Source organism: Labeo rohita, unplaced genomic scaffold (assembly GCF_022985175.1).
Source record: "Labeo rohita strain BAU-BD-2019 unplaced genomic scaffold, IGBB_LRoh.1.0 scaffold_185, whole genome shotgun sequence".
Lineage (NCBI taxonomy): Eukaryota > Metazoa > Chordata > Actinopteri > Cypriniformes > Cyprinidae > Labeo > Labeo rohita.
The window spans coordinates 21,387-44,598 of NW_026128055.1; the positions used below are offsets into that span (position 1 = coordinate 21,387).

The window sequence follows — 23,212 nt, forward strand, 5'->3', positions numbered from 1 at the left end:
TTTAAAAAATTTTCAGAGGGCTGAAGGTTGTTGATTATGTTGATTATGTGCAACAGGCTTTTCAGCAAAGATTTGATGATTTTGAACATTTAGAGGCCTTAGAAATATATACATAATCTCAAAACTGAATAAATAATTGATGTATGGTTTGTTAGGATAGAATAATATTTGGCCGAGATACAACTATTTGAACATCTGGAATCTGAGGGTGCAAAAAAAATCAAATATTCAAATGAAGTTCTTAGCAATGTATTTTACTAATCAAAAATTAAGTTTTGATATATTTATAGTTGGAAATTTAAAAAATATCTTCATGGTACAAAAAGAAAAATCTATACATTTTGACCCATACAGTGTATTTTTGGCTATTGCTACAAATATACCTGTGCTGTTTTGTGGTCCAGGGTCACATATGGTACAGTAGGTTTTTAGGTTAATAGATATGTTGAGCATAAAACGATTAAATGTTAACATATTACTTATAAAAAACAATATTTCATGTCTGTTTAAGTTTAAATGTTAACGTATTACTTATTCCAACTAAAAAACAATATTTTATGTCTAGGTCAAAATACAGTTTCTGAAATATTTCCCGTCTTGCCTACAGAATGGGTGGGGTTGTAAATTAAAACTCATCCGGTTCATGTTGGGTTAATGGCCCGTTATGCGTTTTTCGGATGTGTGTCGATAATAAAACAACTTAAAATGTTGCAAGCGCGGTTGCTTCAAAACACGTCCCTGAAAAACCAGGTGAGATTCTGTGTGATGCCGCTGTTTTGTGTTGAAGTTCACGCACCTTCTGTATCTGTACAATTTTTACTGTTATTCAGATAAGCAGACTTGGATTTATTGCACTTAAATGCTATAAAGTGCACGTCAGAATAATGTTTCTACATTCCACTTCGTTTACCGTAAATCTTTAACCGTGAGTCACAAAATTAGTTTTACCTTTGTTTCACTTCCTATAGAGGACAACTTAAGACAGCTTTCTCCAGCTGGACATGTCACAAACACCTATGAGACACCATGGACCAAGACTCGGAGCGTAAGTAATGTTAAACAATAAAAAGAAGAGAAAGTCATATGCAAACTAGTCTGTGTTACACTGATTAAAAGTGAAATGGCCCGTAAGCATTTGCTGCACTTGGGTTAGAGTGGAGTTTTATTCCATGGCTCCACAGACTGCCACTTGAACCGCCCATAAAAAAATCACATCCGTTTTGGGTCTGTAAGACTACTTTCACATCACTCTTGTCAGCATAGTTACTACAAACATGTATCTTGACTTTATCTAGTGGTTATTTTATGAAAAACAGTATTGAATAGATGTCACTAGGGGGCTTCATCAAACTTCCAAGAGGGCCACAGGATGCCATGAAATTATGATTATTTTAACATAATATAATACTGTGATGTATTAGTAATTAATCTAATATTATAATATAATATAATGTTATTAATGTTTCATATTTTAGATTATTATTATTACTATTATTTTAACTTCACTTTTTTATTGAATAACAGTTTTGAAACCTCTGGAATCATTTAAATATTAATTTAAATAATTAATTAAATAATTAATTTCTTGAAGTACCCCCTGAGATTTTAAGTAAATGTTTCAACAATTTATAATAATAATTATCAGAATTATTTTACATATTGTTATTAGAGATAAAACAGCATGGAAATTTCATAATAGGATTATAGTGTCCAAAATGATCACAGTTATGAATATTATCACAGTATTGTTAAAATGTGTTGGAAATGTTCAAAAAGTACTCAAACACACACTAAATCATTTCATCATGTTTTATGAAAACCAAGTTCTCTTCACTTTCTATCTACCTGTAAAATTTCAGAACCAAAGTTTGGTCCACATTTATCTGAACAAAAACAGCAGACAGACTGGATAAAAGCATAAATCCACTATCTGACAGCAGGTGGCACTTATGGAACAGCAGAAATAGAGCTGTTTCCACTGCTGCGCTCATAAACACTACTTCATTACACATTTCAAACAGATTTTTTTATTTATTTATAATTATTTATTTATTCAAATGTGATTGTTTAAATAGAATTTAATTAATGAAAAATTAACAAACCCCCGTTTGGGAAACCGTGTTTTATTAGACAGTGGGAAGCTTTCAGATCATAAAGGTTGAGAACAAATGCTAAAAAAAATACTGCAGTGGAACTGATCTTTAAATGTGACTTAAATGTCCAAATTACTCTTTGATGTTTAAACCTATTGAATGTCTAAAATCTTGTGTGGACGTCCTTCCATGTGGCCAATTATCATTTTATCATCTCTCCACCAGGTGCTCGGTTTGTGGATGCCCACTGGGCAACACTTGTCCAGAAAGTTATCACGGTGATGCCGATAGCAGATGAGCTGCGGTCAGGTGGCATGCTGGCATGGGAGCCATACTGTGAGATCAGAGCAGCAGATACTGACCAGGAGAAAATGAGAGAGCTTTATAAAGTGCTGAACTCTGGTGGAGACAAGGTCAAATCTGCCTTTTATTCTCAACTGGTAAAGCAGGAGCCATGTCTGTTTGAAGCCTTGGGTAAGACCACACTAATTTTGATCTGTATACTATATGCATGTGAACTCTGTACTATTAATATGTGTACCTTTACAGGTAGCATTGCACAAACCACAGAAGCTCTTATAGAAAGCTTGAGTGAGTATATCATTTTTTTGTCTTGTTTACTTGATTTGAATTAAGTGCCATTTGACTAATTCTTAGGTCTATTTAAACAAATAAAAAATATGCAAAATGTTTGAGCTTAGTTCAAACAAAGATGCAAATTTTATAATTTACTCACCCTCATGTTGTTCCAATTCTGTTCCAATTTCATGTTGTTCATGTTGTTACAATTTTAGAGCTTCAGATGGGATGATTATGAATGATTATTGGTTTGATTTTGGTCAGTGCCTCACATAAAGCTATTGCATAACTTTAAACAAGTTGCACAGACCACTTTATGATGCTTTTTTTTTATCAATGGAAAATAGATGCAAAAACAAGATGAGTGTTAGTAAATCGACACAACTTTAATTTATTTGATTAATTATCCCTTTGAAGTGAAGTTCAAGATGCTTCAGTGGCTGCATTTTATGTTATGCAACAATGCTTACAAGCTGATATGTCGTTTCCCACTAATGAGCTTATAATTGAATTATGCACAGACAAATATAAGAAGTGGATCCAGAGGGAATATCAATATGTGACTGAGTATAACTCTCTGCCTGGTGAATATGTGCTGCTGTCCGAACGCTACACGCAACCTCTGATCACCATGAAACACAGAGAGAAGAAGAGCAAGAAGAAAAGATGTGCTCTGTGGGAGGGAGTTTCCAGCAGCTCCTTATCTCCAGGAATAACGCAGACAAGGACAGCTCCATCCTGGATGTGCTTTTCAGTGCCGATAATAAGGGAATCAGTCCTCGTTCTGTCATTCTCCAAGGAAACTCTGGGAATGGCAAATCCTTCACCGCTCAAAAGATCATGCTGGATTATGCATCTGGAAACATTCGCAGAGAGGAATTTGATTGTCTGTTCCACTTGAAATGCAAAGAACTGAACCTCATATCTGGAGAGCAAAGCTTGGCAGAGCTTTTAAGTCACAACTCTAATTTAGCATCAGACCAGATTTCACAGATCCTGCAGAAGTCACCAGAGAAAGTTCTCATTCTCATTGATGGATTTGATGAGCTCAGGTTTTCATATAGTGACCCCTCGAGTATGCCCAAACTCAGCCATGTTTCTGAAAAAGGTCCACTTGAGGCTTCTCTGAAAGCCTTGTTAAAGGGCCACATCTTGTCTGAATCCTTCCTGCTGGTCACCACCAGATCTACAGCTACAAAAACCCTAGGAGGTCTGCTCAAGCACCCTCAGCGTTTCACCGAGATTATCGGCTTCTCCGAGAAGGAGGTAGAGGAGTACTTCCAGAGGTTCTTTCAGAATGAAGATCTCTCCAGGAAAGCATTTGAGTGCGTAAAGGCGAATGAAACCCTCATCACCGCCTGCTCCATCCCTGTCATCTGCTGGATCATCTGCACGGTTATGCGAGAGAGGTTCAGTGATGGTGCAGATGTAACAAGCGGACTGGAAACCACCACCTCCATCTACGTTGATTTTGTGTCCACTCTTCTGGAGCATCACAGCCAGGGTTTGAGTCAGTCTGTCATGATCCTGCTGAGGAGTCTTGGTCAGCTGGCAGAGAGAGGGATGCTGGAAAAGCAAGTGCTGTTTGAAGAGAAAAGCGTGTGTGATACTGTTTCAGACCCTGCCGGTAGTCCGTTCCTGTGCAAGTTCCTCTTCAAGAGGAGAATCCGCCAGGAGACAATGTTTAGTTTCATGCATCTCAGCTTTCAGGAGTTCTTCACCGCTCTGTACTTCATCTCACTGGCTGAAAGAGACTTTCTGGATAAACTAACGGAGCGGTTCCACTCTCAAACGCAAAGCTATCTTGATCTATATTTGGATGAGAAGTGTCCACTGAAGTATGGATGTCCTGAACCTCATTTCCTGCCTGTGATTCAGTTTCTCTGTGGTCTCTCCAATAAAGAAGTGAGCAGCTCACTCAAAGAGACACACAATCTGTCTGTCCCTTCCTTTGTACAAGCACAGCTAGAAGAATGGATCCTTCATGTTAGCTCAAATAGAGTTTACAATTTCTTGCCCTTCATTCTCCATTGTCTCTATGAGTTCCACGAGAAGGAGTTCGTGCAGAAAGCAATGGAAGCTTGGCAGGAGTTAGACATGTCCTGGGATCAACTGAGCAGGACCGACTGCTGGGCGTTGTTGTACTGTCTGGACTGCTGTCCTCACTTCAGAAACCTGAAGCTCAACTTTGCAGCTGCGGAGCTGAAGATGCTTCAGCCTGTATTGTGCAGGACCCCAGAACTAGAGTGAGTGTGCAAATCTAGTGATGTACCAATACAGAACAGTTCTTTTTAATTTATGGTCTCTAATATGTTGGTTGACATTGTAAACCACTGGTTAGTTTTGAACGTGTTGAATGAGAAACAAAAGCACCAATATCTGATGTCATATAGAATTAACAATGTACTTCTACTACTTAAAACCTTCAAACTGTTTCTGACTTTCAGCAACTAGCGTCTACTCATCTAAATTGGGGCAAAAGTCCAGGCAAACGTTGTGTAGTGTATTCCAGCCTTAATTGTGAGAAAATGTAAAGAATAGTTCACCCAAAAATGAAAACTCTGTCATTAATAACTTACCCTCATTTTGTGTATGTGCGTTGAAGTCTGACAGAGAAGAAATTGTTGAATAAAGTCGTTTTTGTTTTCTTTGCACACAAAAAAAATATTCTCGTAGCTTCATAAAATTAAGGTTGAGCCACTGATTTCACATGGACTGTTTTAACAATGTCCTTACTACCTTTCTGGGCCTTGAACGTGTCAGTTGTGTTGCTGTCTATGCAGGGTCAGAAAGCTCTCGGATTTCATCAAAAATGTGATTTTGTTTGTTTTTAGGTTGATGGTGCAAAATGTTTCAGACACCGATGTCACTGATCTGCTCTCAGCTGTTGGAGAAGGAAAGTGGCTTGGAGAACTGAGGTAAAGATCTGTGACTTTTCTGATCAGCACAGAGCTGTGACCCTGAACCACAAAATCAGTCATAAGGGGCAATTTTTTGAAATTGAGAATTCTAAGAATTGAGAAAGTGAAATTTATACATCTGAAAGCTGAATAAATAAACGTTCCATTGATGTATGGTTTGTTAGGATACAACTATATGAAAATCTGGAATCTGAGGGTTAAAAAAATCTAAATATTGAGAAAATCACTTTTAAAGTTGTCCAAATTAAGTTCTTAGCAATGCATATTACTAATCAGGAAGGAAATACTAGGAAATTTACAAAATATCTTCATGGAACATGATCTTTACTCAATATCCTAATGATTTTTGGAATAAAAGAAAAATTGATAATTTTGACCCATACAATGTATTTTTGGCTATTGCTACAAATATACCCATGCTACTTAAGACTGGTTTTGTGGTCCAGGGTCACATTTGTGACTGATAAATATCTTTTACAGACTGAACAACAGCTGTCTGTCAGATGAAAGTGTGCAGCAGGTTCTTAATGCTCTGCACAAACAGAAGATCGTGGGTGGACTTCAGATTGCAGTGAAGAGCATCTCAGCTGACACTGCCCACATCCTCACAGACTTCCTACAGAGCAAAGGGAAATGGGAAGAGATCAGGTATCTCAAGAACATTTTCTTACATTTGCATGCAAATTTCACTCAGCTGAGAGCCAAACTCCATGCTTTTAATTTTCAATGTTAATGTAATGACTGTTTATATGCTCTGGTTGACAGTTTAAGGACTGATGATTCAGAAAGTCTCTGTTCGTCTCTACGGCTCTTCAGCTTTGAAGGAAAGCTCGTGTAAGGATTTTTTTTCCACACAACTGAACTGATCTGTGTTTTATGATTCTTATTTTTTATGAATCAATAATCAGTGTTGTGCAACTTCTTTGTAAGACTTTGCATTCAGACTTATTGGACAAGTACACTTCACCATGATTCAGATATATGAGGAAATGTGTTTCTTGTTGACAGGTTGAATGTGGTGAGATGGTGTTCAAGCTCACAGAATGAACCATCACTGTCAGAAATCATTCTCAAATGTCCACATTCAAAGGCGTCCAGTATTAATGTCAAGAGTTTCTTGCAGGCCTTCCACAGTGTAAACTCTACAACAGAAGAGTATGTTTTCAAAACCACTCCTTACCTTCCTGTCATGCTCTTTATGTATAGAGATTGCTCTGTCTGTAACTCTTCCACTCTGTCTGTAGAAGTGCAGATTTTGACAGGCAGGTTGATGCTCTGCTGTCTCAGCTGCCATCTGTGTCTGGTTTGAGTGCGATAAATCTTTCCGTTCCCGTCCTGACGGAGGCTTGGGCTTCCAGAATCCTCTTCCTCATTCTTGTCCTAGACTGGCTGTGATCAGGTAAGAGTAATTAGCTCCGTGTTTGTCCGTTTGGTTTGTGTGTATTAGTGCATTATAAATGGATCTTATGGTTCTCACAGTAACATCTCTGTTTTGTAGTTTTGATGCTGGTTCAAAAGGCTCTGATGGTGCTGAGTGGCTCCCTGGTCTTTTAATGGAGGAGGGAATCAAGTTACTGAAGGAATCTGCAAAACATACTGAGTGCATTGTGAACATAAGAGGGTTTGTAATATAAATTGTGACCCTGGACCACAAAACCAGTTTTAAGTTGCATGGGTATATTTGTAGCAATAGCCAAAAATACATTGTACAAGTCAAAATTATTGATTTTTCTTTTATGACAAAAATCATTAGAATATTAAGTAAAGATCATGTTGAATGAAGATATTTTCTAAATTTCCTACCATAAATGTATGTGCATTGCTAAGAACTTAATTTGGACAACTTTAAAGGTTTTTTTCTCTTTTTTAGCCCCCTCAGCATCCAGCAGCCTTTGTGACTGATTTGACCAAATATGACAGATTCTTTCAAATAATCTTTTAATGAAATCTATTATCCATGTATTTAAAAAAAATAAGTGTGTTTATGCTGTATTGAATGTGTGCTGCTGTTCTGTGTCTGTGTGAAGGTTCAGGTGCAGTAAATCCTCTGAGCGCTGCACTCATCACACCAAGCAGATTGAGGAGCTCAGCTGCAACCAGAGAGTAACCATTGAATTCTGTGGAGAGAAATGTACTGAAGACGTAAAGTGAGTTCTGATTAGTTAAGAACAATTAAAGGATGACTCCACTTCCAAAATAGATATTTTCTGATAATTTACTCACCCCCATGTCATCTTTCTTCAGTTGCAAAGAAATAACATTTTTTGGTATTGTTTAGAGTCCTTTGAAGCTGCATTGAAACTTCATTTTTAACCTTCAATCTAATGAGCACCACTGAAGTCCACTATATGGAGAAAAATCCTGGAATGTTTTCCTAAAAAAAAAACTAAATTCTTTGCGACTGAAAAAAGAAAGACATTAATATCTTGGATGATATGGGGGTGAGTAAATTATTAGGATATTTTTATACTGAAAGTGGAATAATCCTTTAAGAGGCTTATACAATATGGCCTTTATTGTTTTTATGATGTAGTGTAAAGAATCTCTTTGTACAGCATTGTAATTTTCTCTCATCTTTCCCATTGCTCCCCAGGTCTAAACTTGAACTACCTGATGTTAACTGAACCTGAACTGCTCTGTTTTTTGTGCCACTACAAAGACAGCATGTAATAAATCACTGGAGGATGTATGAAGAGGAATAGAATGAACTTCAGTTGTTGTAAACTATTATTAGTTACTCCTGCCTGACTTTTATTTTGAATTATTTGTCATTTTTTAACATTTTATTCAAATATCTGTTTCATTCTGGCATAGCCCCTTCCAGATCTATTTATTTTTTAAGAAAAAAAAAAGCTTTATTCCTATAATAAAGTTTATTGGTTTTAAACAAATAAACTTTGTCATGATCACTTCTGTGTTTTGGTTCTTAAAGTTTTTAAATCAATTTGGTTAAATGATCAGTTACAAAGACTCAATACTCAAATATATTTATTTGTCACCTTCTGCTGGTATTAATGGAAGTAGTTAAAACAAAAAATTAATTATGCTGAAAATGTACTGACCTCAGGCAATCTAAGATAGAGTAGATAGGTTTGTTCGTTGGAACAGATTTAGAGAAATGTAGCATTACATCAGTTTTTTTCAGAATCTAAACTGTTCTTTTTATTTTCACATTTGAGCAGTGAACAAATCAAACAGATTTCAACACAGAAAAACAAATCATGAAAAGGAAATATGTGTTATCCATGTTTTAAGCCTATTATTTTAATTCAGTAACATGATACAGGCTTATAGAAATATGATCAGGGATTTCCACTGGCAGCTGCCACGCAGGGCCGTGCACAGACCTTTTGAGGGGCATGTGCTGAAACTGAAAAAAGGGCAAACACCCCCCCCCAACCCCTCCACAAACCCCTCCACCACCAAAAAAATAACACACAATAATATTCTTATATTATATTTCATTAGTATTAATAACTTTTATACAGATAATATATACATATAGAGGGTATCTTTAAAACTAATTACAACAACACACCTGGCCTTCTAGTAAAGTTAGCTTTACCAATTTGCCTCCTGGGTGGTTATCTGTGTATTATTTGTCCTGTGTTTGTGAATTGGTTGTGCACTCTCTCTTATTTAGTTGTGTTCATTTTCATTTTTTCTTTGCTTTGCCTACATGCAGATTACATTCCGCATGATCAAATATATAGAATGCACAGTGACCTAATGATTCTCATTCTCATTGTGTAATTTTTTTTTAAATTTAATAAACCATTATTGCAGTAGTAAACCATGTTTTCTATGTTTATACATGTAAAGACAAGCGGGGAGTATACAATACTGGTTTTTTTTTAAATCTAGCTAGCAAACACATGCATAATATAATAGCATCATAAACTTTAACCTCCCATGCTGTGTGACCATAGGCTATATAATATGATGAAATATTAATAAATTACATCATGTAATTTACATGCATCAGCACATTCAGCAGATAGCCATAAAATCAAAATAGAATTTTCTTATAATATATTTTACCTAGCTGACAAGGATCACTCGGTTGCTTTGTGTCAAACTCAAATGCAGTTACACCGCGGGTTTTTGACCAGCGAATGTGTGACATTTGTCCATCATTAAAACGACGACATCACATTACGTCAACATCACACCGGTGTGGTGATGGATTATATGAACCTTTATAGACATACTAGTGTTTATTTCATAAAGACAACGTTGCACTTATTCAAACAACAAGATATTTTACCGTTACAAGACGAAGACGTTCATCTTCTTCTGCTCTATGACTCTGACTGATGTGCTGAAACGTAAGTTCGCGGCGCTCAGGGGGCGGAGTTGTGAAGTTTGACTGACAGTTTGAGCGGTTCTAAGAGATGCTCTTTTTAATGCCTTTAATTGGTTAAATATTTGTTAAAAAGACAAACAGACGTAATAGGTTACCAATAGTATTGTTTTATTTAAAAAAACAAAAAACAAAAACAAAAAGGGCACTTCCGAGTGTAATTACAAAAAGGGCATGTGCTCTGCACAGGTTGAGGTTTTGCTGTTTGCTCGGTAAAAACGAAACTGTTGTCAGTGGCGTGCGGTGGTATTTTATTATTATTATTTTTTAATGATGATGAACTTCCCACAGTTGTATTATTATTATTATTATTATTATTATTATTATTATTATTATTATACATTAAGTATTTTTTATTAGTCACGATCGTTTGCGACCAGACCAGATGCGACCAGTATATGAGTCCAATTACAAGCTAAATTGCATTTTCCCATATAGAACATACACACACATAAGGAGTGCCATGCCCATACTGTGTACAGGCGCGAATGCTGGCAGTGGCAACTCGCGGTGCCACTTCCTCAGGCAGCTGCCACTAGTCGCTACTGGCAGTGGCAGTTTGCGATGCCACTTCGGGAGAGCTGCCAGAGTCCCTGGCAGCTGCCACGGTTTTTCTCGCTGTTTTTGCTGTTTGCTCGGTAAAAAAGAAACTGTTCTCAGTTGCATGCAGTGTTTTTTTTTTTAATGATGATGCAAAGTTCACACAATTGTAATGTCATTATTATTATTACAATTATAATTATTATTATTATACATTTTTATGTAGGCTGTTTTCATGAGTCACGATCGTTTGTCGCCGTTTATTTTAAATGAATAAAAGTTTTGATGATGCATATTATACAGTAAGCAGATGCGTCGCTGGGAATTCAGAGCCCCGTGCACCACAACTAAATCGCAAAATCACGTTCATTGGGGGTTATATTTATATATCCTAACTGGTGTCACATTTCCAAAGTTATATTTTGTATTTTTACACTGTATAATATTCTGTTTTATCAAATCCAATAAATCTCATCAGTGTTTGTATGTATTTTATTTTACATTTATTTCAAAATAATATGAAAAGACAGTAACTATACAAAAATATTTTATTTGTCTGCTGTTATTTTTAACTTTACCAGCTGGTGTCGCTGTTGAATTACTTTCTACATACCATTGAATTTTACACTTTTTAATGTCATATTTTGTAATATGAATGGTGTAGAAGCACAAAATGGAATGAGAAAATACAATTTCCTGCAATCCTTTCACAGGACAAAGAGCAACAAAGTTCATCCACATCTAAATTACAAAGCTGGATGGGTGACTTTGATGAAGACTCTCCAGCTGAACTCTTTACTGTTGTGTTCGAAAGAAAAGAAGATTATGATGTCTTCTGCAACGAAATGCTGGACAGGGGAAAATACAAACTATTTGTCAGATTTGAGGATGAATGATCTATCCCTAATAACATTCATCATAAAAAATAATCAATCAATTAATGACAAAAATAAAACAAAAAAAAGTGTTTTTTGAATGGTTTCATTATTTTCATTATGTTTCACTAGAATGGTCTCGTTATGTGTGTATATATGTATATAATATTGAATATATACAGGGTGCGATTTGATTTGAATCAAATGATTCGTGAAATGCGCTTTAAATCACGTTCTGAATCAAACGATTCGCGATACGTCATTCAGTTGGAGCGCTTCGAATCATTCTGTTATGCAATGGACTAAAAAGACGGATTTGCGTTGTTAACAGATCACATTAACATTAGGTTAGGCTATAACCTTATACCTGGACATAAAAAAGTTTTCAAAAGTATAATAATGATATATATATATATATATATATATATACACACACACACAGATATCGTGACTCATAAAAAATACATAAAACGTATAGTAATGGGGAACTGTGGGAACTTTGCATCATCATTAAAAAAACCACTGCATGTGGCACGCCACTGACAACGTTTCGTTTTTACCGAATAAACAGCAAAAACAGCGAGAAGTGGCACGGCGAGCTACCACTGCCAGTAGCGACTAGTGGCAGCTGCCAGAGTTCCTCTGTGTGTATGTTTTATACGGGACAATACAATACAGCTTATTGGACTCATATACTGGTCGCATCTGGTCTGGTCGCAAACGATCGTGACTAATAAAAAATACTTAATGTATAATAATAATAATAATAATAATAATAATAATAATACAACTGTGGGAAGTTCATCATCATTAAAAAATAATAATAATAAAATACCAGAGCACGCCAAAAACAGCAAAAACAGCGAGAAAAACCGTGGCAGTTACACGAACTCTGGCAGCTGCCAGTGCAAAATCCCTGGCAGCTGGGGATGCCACCGGAAGTGGCACCGCGAGCTGCCACTGCCAGGGAGAGCGCTAGCCCCTGCAGGCTTTTAAGGTTTGATTTAACATCGCTGTATTTTACGTTGGTCATAAGACTTGACTAGGGCTGCGTCCAAAAGCTCTAAAATGCTGCGTTCGGAGGCAGGAATGCATCAAGGCATGTTCGAATTCTAATTCTGCTTCTCTTCCTGTCTCCTTCTGATGGAATTTTGAAGGCAGCATAGTAGTGATGGGTCGTTCTTGAACGACTCGTTCATTTTGAACGAATCTTTAATGTGACTCGGGACGAACGAGTCGCCTCGGGGAGTGATTCGTTCAGTCGCGCATGTGCAACATCCTATTAGGTTCTGTACTGGAATTAGTTCAACTGTTTTAGAGTCGTTCGTTCACCTTATGGGGCTGTCGCGTGATAAACGAACGACTCAAACCCGAAGACTCAAAAGATGAACTAATCAATTCTCTTTCCGGCTCAGACTGCATAGGTTAACATTACGGGGTTGTCACGTGATGAACGAACGACTCAAACCCAGGACTCGAGATATGAACTAATCAATTCTCTTTCCGGCTCAGGCTGCGTTGGTTAAGCTAATTGGGCTGTCAGGTGATGAACGAACGACTCAAACCCGAAAACTTGTCAGATAAGAGGTGAGGTGAGGTGAGCTAATCATAGACTAAAGGCTCAGGTAAACAATTAATATATTAATATATTCGGTTAATATATTCTGTTTCTTATAGCATTATAGTTTTGTTTTGTTTTGTTTGTAGTGTGATCAGTGTTTGTGTAAGCAGTAGATGTGTTAGGGAAGTAAAACGTAACATTGTAATTATATTTTGCTAAAATGAACAAAATGAACGAAATGACTCGAAAAAAAGATTCGTTCATTTTGCTGAACGAGACTCAAAGGTCCGAGTCGGTAAAATGATCCGAACTTCCCATCTACCGGAAACACGATTTGTACTGCGCATGTGCGGAAATGCGTCAACTTCCGGTCTGGAGTATAACAAAACACTTTACGGCAGCTCCGCGTATATATATATATATATATATATATAACCTAACCCTGACTTTACAAAACAAATTAAGGTACAGTGACAATTGTAACAGTGACTAAAAATCTATTGCGAGGGATTAAGTGTATTTTAAACAAACAAAAAAAGTGTAATATATTAATATATAAAAAAGTGTAACTATTATATATATATATATATATATATATATATATATAATAGTTTAATTATTGATATAAATACGTGTTTTTTGGTAAAGTATATCAATTAAATTATATTGATTAAATTGTGACAGGAAGTGGCATCAAGCGTGCGCCTGCGCAGAGCAAAACTTACGATTTCGCACATGCTCAGTACAAATCGTGTTTCAGGTACGGATCGGGTAGTGACACACAGGACACCCTTTTCGCATGATCACGGAAGCACCAATTTGTTGTCTACGTCAACCTGCGTCATTCTCGCATTCTTCACCTAGAAAATAAGGTAACATTGCAAAACCTACTATAACTAAAACTTATTCTGCAATGGAAAACTAACATAATGCTTTATTCATTTTCTTTTCTGTGTAATAATCAGTGTTGGGCAAGTTACTTTAAAAATGTAATACATTATATATTACTAGTTACTGTCTGTTAAAAGTAATCAGTTATATTACAGTATTACTGTCTCTGAATTGTAATGCATTAAGCTACTTTTAAGTTACGTTTGAGTTACTTTCAACAAAATATCCATAGAAGAATGACTACGCATTATAAAATACCAAAATGTAGTTTATTGCTGCTCATTATACATCCAGTGGAGGGCAGTGAGATAGGTCTATATAGCATAAAATTATAAAATCATATTTAGGTAGGCTACTATGCAAGTCTACATTAACGTTACTTGTAGTTTAGGTTAAACACAGATAAGCACAAAATTATTACATTTATAAATAATGCGAAATGTTATAATGTACAAACAATAAACACAATAAACTATAAATACAATACCTATAGACCATTTTGAAAGGTTTTCGGAACAAGAATAAAATATATAAGTTGCTAAACAAACCAAAACGAATTAGGCTAATTTAAAGCGAAACGTGTCCATAAATGTGTCCATATTCGAGATGTATTTGAATGCTAAACTATTATTTATTAGTAATCCAGGCTTTGTACTTAACGCGCTTAAAACATCCTCACATGAGCAAATTTGTGTTTGGCCCGACCTCATCAGGCTGCAGTACGCACTATTTTAATTAATCAGTGTATGTGTTCGGTTTACCTTTATTTTATAATAAATAGGCTGCAACGTTTGCAATGCTGTATGTGTGTGCATGAGGCGCCGGCACGTTCGAACAGCGGAAACAACTACAAAAAAAATAAAAAATAAAAATACTCTGTCATTTTTGGTCATACCGATCATTCGAAATTGCAGTGTGTTTACTTTTATTTCTGTCATCTCGTTTTTCTTTCCGTGAACTTTCATAGAGCGCCGCGCCACACAAACATGAACCATACTCAGCAGCATATGTCACTCAGTCTTTTCCTTTCGTTTTGTTAATCTGTTAATTAGCCTATTTAAGTTAAATATATTTCGTGTATTCATTCATTTGATATATAGACTGATTTGACAATTTTTTGTTGCTTGTCTACGCTCGTCCGCCGCATTCTTTCTCTTCTCCGACCCCGCAGCTCTCTCTCCCCTTTAGCTTAGTGTTATAGTGGCACCAGTCCAGGTGTTTCCAGGAGTTATTCATGCTATTTCTCCTTGCTAAGAGTTTAGTGTTGCACATAGATTACACCTGATTATGCATTCTTGTTCTTTTCTCTAATGAAATGAATAAAACGGGAGTGTGTCCATCTCGCATGTAGAATCCGCCAAGGCAGTCGTCTTAAAGGAGAACTCCACTTCCAGAACAACATTTCACAAATAATTTACTCACCCTCTTGTCATCCAAGATGTTCATGTTTTTCTGTCTTCGGTCGTTAAGAAATTATGGTTTTTGAGGAAAACATTTTATCTTCATATTACGGGCTTCAGTTGTGCCCCCGATTTTGAACTTCCAAATTTTAATTAAATGCAGCTTCAAAAGGGCTCTGAACGATCCCAGCTGAGAAAGAAGGGTCTTATCCATGGGCGTCGCTAGGCCATTTTAGGGTGGAATTCGCGATCGCCTCTGTCCCCTTTAAACTTCATATAAAAAAATCAGACTTTAATCGGCTCCTCCCCGTCTTTCTTTCAGCGCGTTCATGTTCACGTACTATTGAATAACATTGAAAGGTCACAGAACGTAGGCGGAACCACAGACCCAGTGTTTACAAAGCGAACGCGCAAAGAATAAGAAAGTGCAAGTAAGTCAAACGCTGTTTATAAACAAAAAGGTACAACAATGTCGGACGATTCTGAAGTTGTAGGAGAAAATAACATGGAGTTTTTCGACATACTCTACCTTTTTCAGCCGAAGTACACAGACGATGAACTTGTGGTGATTCGAAGACGTGATTCGTAGTAGTGATGGGAAGTTCGGATCATTTTAGCGACTCGGACCTTTGAGTCTCGTCCAGCAAAATGAACGAATGTTTTTTTCGAGTCATTTTGTTCATTTGAGCAAAATCAGCATCACGTGACAATCCCATAAGATGAACAAACGATTTGAAAAACCCGAAGACTCGAAACAGATGAACTAATTCCAGAACAGAACCTAATAGGATGTTGCGCATGCGCGACTGAACGAATCACTCCCCGAGACGACTCGTTCTTCGCAAGTCACATTAAAAAAATGAACGAATCGTGCAAGAACGACCCGTTGACGCGCATCCCAGAGCCTGTGCTACAGAAGTCTTTATGCTTAAAAAGTATGCAAATTTTTATTTTTCGAAGAAAATGACTGATCGTTTCACTAGATAAGACCCTTCTTTCTCGGCTGGGTTCGAGCCCTTTGAAGCTGCATTTAAACTACATTTTGGAAGTTCAAAATCGGGGGCACAATTGAAGTCCATTATATGAAGAAAAATCCTAAAATGAAGAAAACCGTAATTTTTTTACAACTGAAGACAGAAAAACATAAGCATCTTGGATAACAAGGGGGTGAGTAAATTATTTATAAATTGTTGTTCTGGAAGTGGACTTCTCCTTTAACCATGGAATTACAACAACAGGCAAATAGACAAATTATTTTACACATGGATTTTTTTCTCTGGTGCCGTTTTGCGGTGTTGGTAAATTCACTAATTAATTCTGAGTTAAAATATGTTGTTGTAACTTGCCTTACTCAGATTGTAAAGAGTAATATTATAACCCAAATTTGATTAGTAATGCGTTATATTACTGCTGTAACCCCAAGAATTCTTTCTTCAAGCAAGGGTGACCACAAAAAACTAGTAATCATCAACTTATGTCACAAAGATAGAATTTATTTTTACAAGTAAGCAAATATGACAAAATAAATGTAATCAAAATACATCAAATAACAAAAGCTCATTCCCCCTCAAAATAAAGGGTATTGCTAGCCAGCCAACCCTCTATAAATCCAAGCTTCTTCACACAAAGTAATCAAAAAGAAAAAAGAAATTACATAAACACCCTCCACTTCCTATTACATGTAAGACACACCTCACTCAAAAAAGGCACTCAAAATCAATGATTAATTTCACTGCAAACATAACCCTCATGCAAATATAGTCATGTATTTTAAAGCATCTACATGTATAGAGAGTACAAAAGTTGGCTGGCAGCATGAGGCTGGGAAGTGATATACAAATAAAGAAAAAATAGAAAAACAAAACACTTGGCTAGCCAGTCTGATTTACAACAGTTCATCAACTCTTGACTGTGCTGGAGGCATACAGTGGAGGAACAGTGTTAGATTTTGCTGTATTTGTCTGACCAGTGGTTTGGGTGGCTCGCCATATGTATTAGATTTCATAAATACACAAAATAAAAAGAATTAGGAAGCATGATCCATCCTGGGTATGGATTGTTTCATTGTATGGACATTTGGCATACACCTTTACAGCCCAAATGTTGAATACTGGGGCACAGTTGCAATGTAAATGCATCTGTCTAAAATTACACATAATCTTTCAACAGCGGTCAACTAAACCTAATACAAAAAAAGATAAACAAAACACAATTAACAATATTCAAAGGAAAAAAATAACTACAGTGCTTAATTTATTATTTTAATGACATTAAAGTAATAAAAACAAAACATTTGCAAATGCTAAAAAAACCTCTGCAATTACCTGCAACACAGCCATCAATCCCAAACTACTTTCCAAAGGCATTCCGGATCAAAAAAGAATGAGTGTGACCACCAGCAAACAAATCCACCATGTTTACGTCTATGTTAAAACATAATACCCTAATTTAGTGGAACAAAACTTTATTAGCAAAACAACCAACATTCGCTTAGCCTACCTGCTCACCAAGACCATGCGCATAATCAAACAGAGGTACTGCCATAGACTGTAAAAATATGGACATAGTGTCCGTGACGTCACCTGTAGGTTTCTGAAGAGCATTTTTGAAAATGGGCAAAAAGGCGGGACGCGGGTGGAGCTGGTTGCTGAAACCACGTCTGCCTAGCGCGACGGTGGTGACAGCTGTGGCAATCCACCTGTCACTCAAGCGGCCACACCCTAAATTATGCAGAACTTTAAGGCTTAAAATAAATTAAATGGATGAGTTATAAAAAAAATTCTATGGGATTGACTCCCTTTTGCAGCCAGTCGATGAATTACAGTTTTAGTTGCTTCCGTGTTGGCTTCAAGAGGGAGACCAGATGGCTGCTGATTAGGTACTGCACGTACATAGGACAGTACGATGTTTGTGTCTGCATTAAAAACAGACTAATTTAATAAAAAACCTTGTGAATACAAACCCGAACAATCGATATTCACTTAGCCTACCTGCTTGCCCAGACCATGTCCGTACACAAATGAACAGGGAAGTGCTCCCCCGGCTACACTGCGTTACAGCAAAAAGTAATATACTACTGTAATATTATTACTTTCGTAATGTGTTACTCCCAACACTGGTATCCTTAAATACTGTTATAAAAATCTAAGATGGACTGTGTGTGTTTAATGTTTGTGTCTCTATTCTTGTAGAAAGTTACTGAAATGGACGCTTTCCACAGTACGTGAAACTATTTTCTCTGATCATTTTGTCACTCAGGACTTAGGACTTTATTTTTATTATGTAAAATAAAACTACTTTTAAGTAGAAGCTTGTGTCAAATCTTATTGAATAAGTGCTTATTTCGTTGATGATATTTCAGTCCAAAAATTTTCCCTTCGTGTAGGCATTTCCAGATCGCATGCTGGGTCAAATGTCAGTGCTGCAGCTCAGAGTAGAAGCCATATTACAGCACCTGCACTCACTAACAATACAATAAAAGGCAATGTCCACATCATACATAATGCACCTGGTAAGTAAAATATCTTGTGCTTCACATATGCTGAAAATATTTCTGATAATGCATTTTGTATTTTCATGTATGAAGTCACATGCTAAAATATGTGGATTGTTGGATTAGAAAAAAGATGTATGCATCAGATATCTACTATTAAAGTTATCCACAAGTTTCCTACGCACCATGAGGCCTTGCGTCAAAAGTGGGAGCGTCTCCGGTTCGAAGTAAACAAGCAGGACGTGACACTCATTCATTCAACAGTTGACAGTAGTGATGGGCAAATGAAGCCTCGTAAAGCACTGAAGCATTTTCCTCTGACTGTTTCGGGAAAAGATACAAAGCTTCGAGTGTGTCGAAAACTATGGCTTTATTTTAATGACAAATGTCGAGGGCGCATTATTGTACCGCGAAAGTAGATTAATACAATGCGCGACCGCGAATCTCTCCGCTCGCACGCGGAATTCCTTTGCTCTAGCATAAAATCGGACGCGCGCTCTCAGATTCACGCTGCTCTCGCCCAGAGAAATTGTGTGCACTTAAAACATGTATTTCAAAACAGATTTTTAGGGCCTTTTCTTTATTTTTTTTTATTGTTGTACTTTTGTTTTACACTGGTTATTGTACTTTGTTTTACTACGTTATCTCTTTTATGTATGTACAATAAAAGATGGATCTTTAATTAATTTCTAGCTATTTAGCAATGTTAATCGAATGAACATTAGAAATTGGGTGCTTTGATGATGTTTACATATAAATAACCTCTGTCCAACTGGTTGGTCAAACCCTTCTGAGCAATTTATCTAAAAGCAGCATATCATAGCCTGTGGCTCTAAAGACTTAATATAAAAGATCACTGTTATGTCATATGTCAGATTTATGAAAATAATTGTAATAAATTCTCAGTTGGTATGCTGGCAATAATAAGTAACAATCCCTATCAAATCAACATCAAATGCAAAAATAGATGTAAATGATAAAAGATATAATCATAACACAATAAATGCTCACTCTTTCACTCTTTGGACATTTATTGGGATTTTTTTTTAATCCAGTGTTTTTTTTTTCAGTTTTGATTTTAGCTTTTTTTATGGAAACCCACTAAACTTTTCTCTAAAACAATGAATATACAGATATATGACAGTTAAAGGTAATTGCATTATCTGCAAATGTATTAAACCTATAGAATATAATGTAGTGATGTTATTAGTGTTTTTTTTGCATATCAAGTGCATGATAACTATTGAAAAACGTTTAATCCAGGTGCGAAAATAACTATTTTCTAGAGAATGAGCACGGAGAGATTTGCGAGTGCATAGGACACAGTTTGAGCGCGCACACGAACACTTATAGAGAGAGGAGAGACACGTTTTAAGTGCGCGCAGTCTGTCTGGGTGGGAGCAGCGTGAATCTGAGAGCGCGCGTCCGGTTTTGTGTGAGAGCAAAGGAAATCCGCGTGCGGACTTATGTTACGTGTATAAATATAAGTCTAACAGTGTGTGTATGTGGAATCTCTGTCTCTGATAAATTCATTTACCCATTAAACTGTGGCAATAAATGCTAGTACGAATACACGAAGTCAATCGCGCACGGGACTGGAGAGAAAGTGAGACTTTGTTTGTCACTGATTTCGTGATTTTAACGTTAACAACATAAGCCTCGAATTAAGATTTAGCGATCCAAACTTGCTAAGGATGTGGAACAACAGCTTCGAACAGCACATGTTGTCCCTGAGCACCATAACGACATCTCTTATTAAGGTTTGCAACCTTCCAAAGTAAACAATGATCCGAAAACCACATAGCCTCTGGCTAATTTGCACACAAAATACCATTGGTAGCTACTACTGCCGCATCACGGGAAGTTGTTACCCACGTTCTTTTTTATAGTAGGGCCTCTCCGGAAACAGGTGGATATTAAGGCTATATATTATGCTTTAAATCTAGCTGCTAAGAATCTATAATTTATCATTCACTGACATTCAGAGAGTTTCTAATTTTCTGCAGGTTTCACTTGGTATCGCCCACACTCTGAAAAAAAAAAGTCAGGTAATAGATAAATCTGATATGTCTTGATGTTGTTCCTTCTACCTATTAATTTAGCAACAATGTAGCAGAATCAGAATTTGTTCTATAATGCACTAACCCTGTAAACATTGGATATTATGTTTCTGCAGCAATAACATCACTGATTTTCAAACATAAGACACGGATCTGCAGTGAGTATCAGTATGTGACTGAGTATAACTCTCTTCCTGGTGAACAAGTGCTGCTGTCTGAACGCTTCACACAACCTCTGATCCTTCAGAAACATAGAGATCAAAAAGAGAGAGAAGAAGAGCTCCGCTCCAGTGGAGAGGACTTCCAACAGGTCCTCAGCTCCAGGAGCAGTGATGAATCTGTCCATCTGAACTCTCTGTTCAACCCAGATCACCATGGGATCAGTCCTAGTGCTGTTATACTGCAGGGAAACTCAGGGAATGGGAAGACCCTAACTGTGCAGAAGATCATGCTGGACTGGGCATCTGATAAACTCTACAAAGAGCGGTTTGATATTGTGTTCCACCTAAAGTGTAAAGAAATAAACCGCATTCCTGGCAGAAAAGAGTTTGGTGGAGATCTTGAGCTACAGCTGCAGTTTAACATCACATCAGATCTCACAGATACTACAGCAGTCACAAGAGAAGGTGCTTTTCATTATTGATGGATTTGATGAGTTGAGACTCACACAGGACATTTATGACATGTCTCCTCACACTGATGTGATTCAGAAAGCTCCAGCTGAGGTCACACTTTGTGCCCTGTTGAGGGGTCACATCTTGCCAGAGTCCTTCCTCCTGGTCACCACCAGATCTACAGCTACAGACAAGTTGAGTCAGCTGCTCAAAGGGCCTAAAAATTTTACTGAGATTATGGGTTTCTCTGAGAAGGGGGTGGAGGAGTACTTCCAGAAGTTCTTTCAAAATGATGAACTCTTCAGGAAGGCTTATACATTTGTGAAGACAAATGAAAACCTCTTCACCACCTGCTCCATCCCTGTCATCTGCTGGATCATCTGCACAACTATAAAGGAACGTTTCAGAATTTGGTGCAGATGTAACAAGTGGACTGGAAACCACCACCTCCATCTATGTTGACTTTATGTTCACTCTGCTGGAGCATCACTGCCAGGGTTTGAATCAGTCTGTCCCGAACCTGCTGAGGAGTCTTGGTCAGCTGGCAGAGAGAGGGATGCTGGAACAACAAGTCTTGTTGGATGAAAAACAGTTTATGAAACAATTTCAGACCCTGCTGCCAATCCATTTCTGTGCAAGTTTCTCTTTAAGAGAAGAATCCACCAGGAGACGATGTTTAGTTTCATGCATCTCAGCTTTCAAGAGTTCTTCACTGCTCTCTACTATCTCATTCTGGATAAAGAAGAGTCTCAGAAGAAAATAACAGAGTTATATCCCAGTCATGCCCCAGAATTTTATCTATATCAAAGTAGTCCTCCACGTTTTGCAGCTGTGGTGCAGTTTGCTTTTGGTCTGTTGAATAAGGATGTGAGACACATGCTTAGGAATAAACATGGTCTGTTTGTTCACCCAAACACACAGGCCCTTCTTAAAGAATGGATTTTGGAAGATCTCCAAAGAGATATTCAGAATTATAGAACACTTTTTATTTTTCACTGCCTCTATGAACTTCATGAAGAGGACTTTGTGATAAAAGCTATGAAATCATGGAATAAGATTAATGCATATGGTGCAGTCTTTAGAAGAACAGACTGCTGGGCTCTGCTGTACTGCTCTCAGTGCTGTCAGTGCATGGAAGAACTGGATCTTCTTGATTGCATACTGACATCTGAAAAGTTGATGATGATTCTGCCTGCACTCCCCAAGTTTAAGAAATTAACGTAAGTGCTTTGGTCTAAAACAGATCCATCACTGAAGATATGTTAATATTCATACCCTTTTTGTCTTCCTGTTTTTTTTCCTGGGATACCACCACCACTGGTTGGTTTATTTTAATCTATTTCTCAAGTATTCCTGACATAAAACAAAAGTTACACTTACAACTCTCAAACTAATCACAAAATAATAATTCTGTGTAACATCTCTGAACATATTTTTTTCACTCTGAAATCTGTTTGAAATTACAAAGACATATTTTATATATTTTTAATGTGTCATTACATTTTTATTGTTTGTCATTAACCGCTTAACTTGATTAATTAGTCTGTACAGTAATGTTCTGGATTTGATTTTAAGTTTGCCTCTAATGGATCAATCAGACTCTGATCTTGTTGAGCTAATGTGTGCTCTGACGAGAGGACAGACACTGAACTCAGCGGGGTAATATTTTTAATACCACTGACTCAAAATACATATATATTTTATACATAATTTTAGTTCATAGACATTTTTTTCTGTGCTTTGCAGTGTTTATGTCTCATCCCCATAATAATCAGGAACAGCTATCCAGGTGAAAAAAGTTTTTATGCTTTTCTTTCCAGAG

The 23,212-nt window shown here is 36.9% G+C and overlaps 2 protein-coding genes across 2 annotated transcripts; both read left to right on the forward strand.

Annotated features, from left to right (window-relative positions):
• The first annotated feature begins 669 nt into the window (after positions 1-669).
• Positions 670-8,217, forward strand: LOC127159009 (NACHT, LRR and PYD domains-containing protein 1 homolog). Its single transcript, XM_051101962.1, is given in 15 exon segments — positions 670-750; positions 969-1,045; positions 2,319-2,567; positions 2,643-2,684; positions 3,194-3,319; positions 3,322-4,918; positions 5,507-5,590; positions 6,074-6,241; positions 6,359-6,427; positions 6,602-6,748; positions 6,838-6,962; positions 6,965-6,992; positions 7,092-7,214; positions 7,621-7,740; positions 8,187-8,217. Coding segments are annotated over 14 exon segments (2,928 nt in total). The 5' UTR covers positions 670-750; positions 969-1,026.
• Positions 8,218-13,670: 5,453 nt separating this feature from the next.
• Positions 13,671-23,158, forward strand: nlrp3l (NACHT, LRR and PYD domains-containing protein 3-like). The gene is given in 10 exon segments (XM_051101959.1): positions 13,671-13,804; positions 18,415-18,442; positions 18,609-18,734; positions 20,723-20,764; positions 20,893-21,314; positions 21,316-21,795; positions 21,797-21,977; positions 21,980-22,610; positions 22,966-23,049; positions 23,137-23,158. Coding segments are annotated over 9 exon segments (2,004 nt in total). The 5' UTR covers positions 13,671-13,804; positions 18,415-18,426.
• Positions 23,159-23,212: the final 54 nt, after the last annotated feature.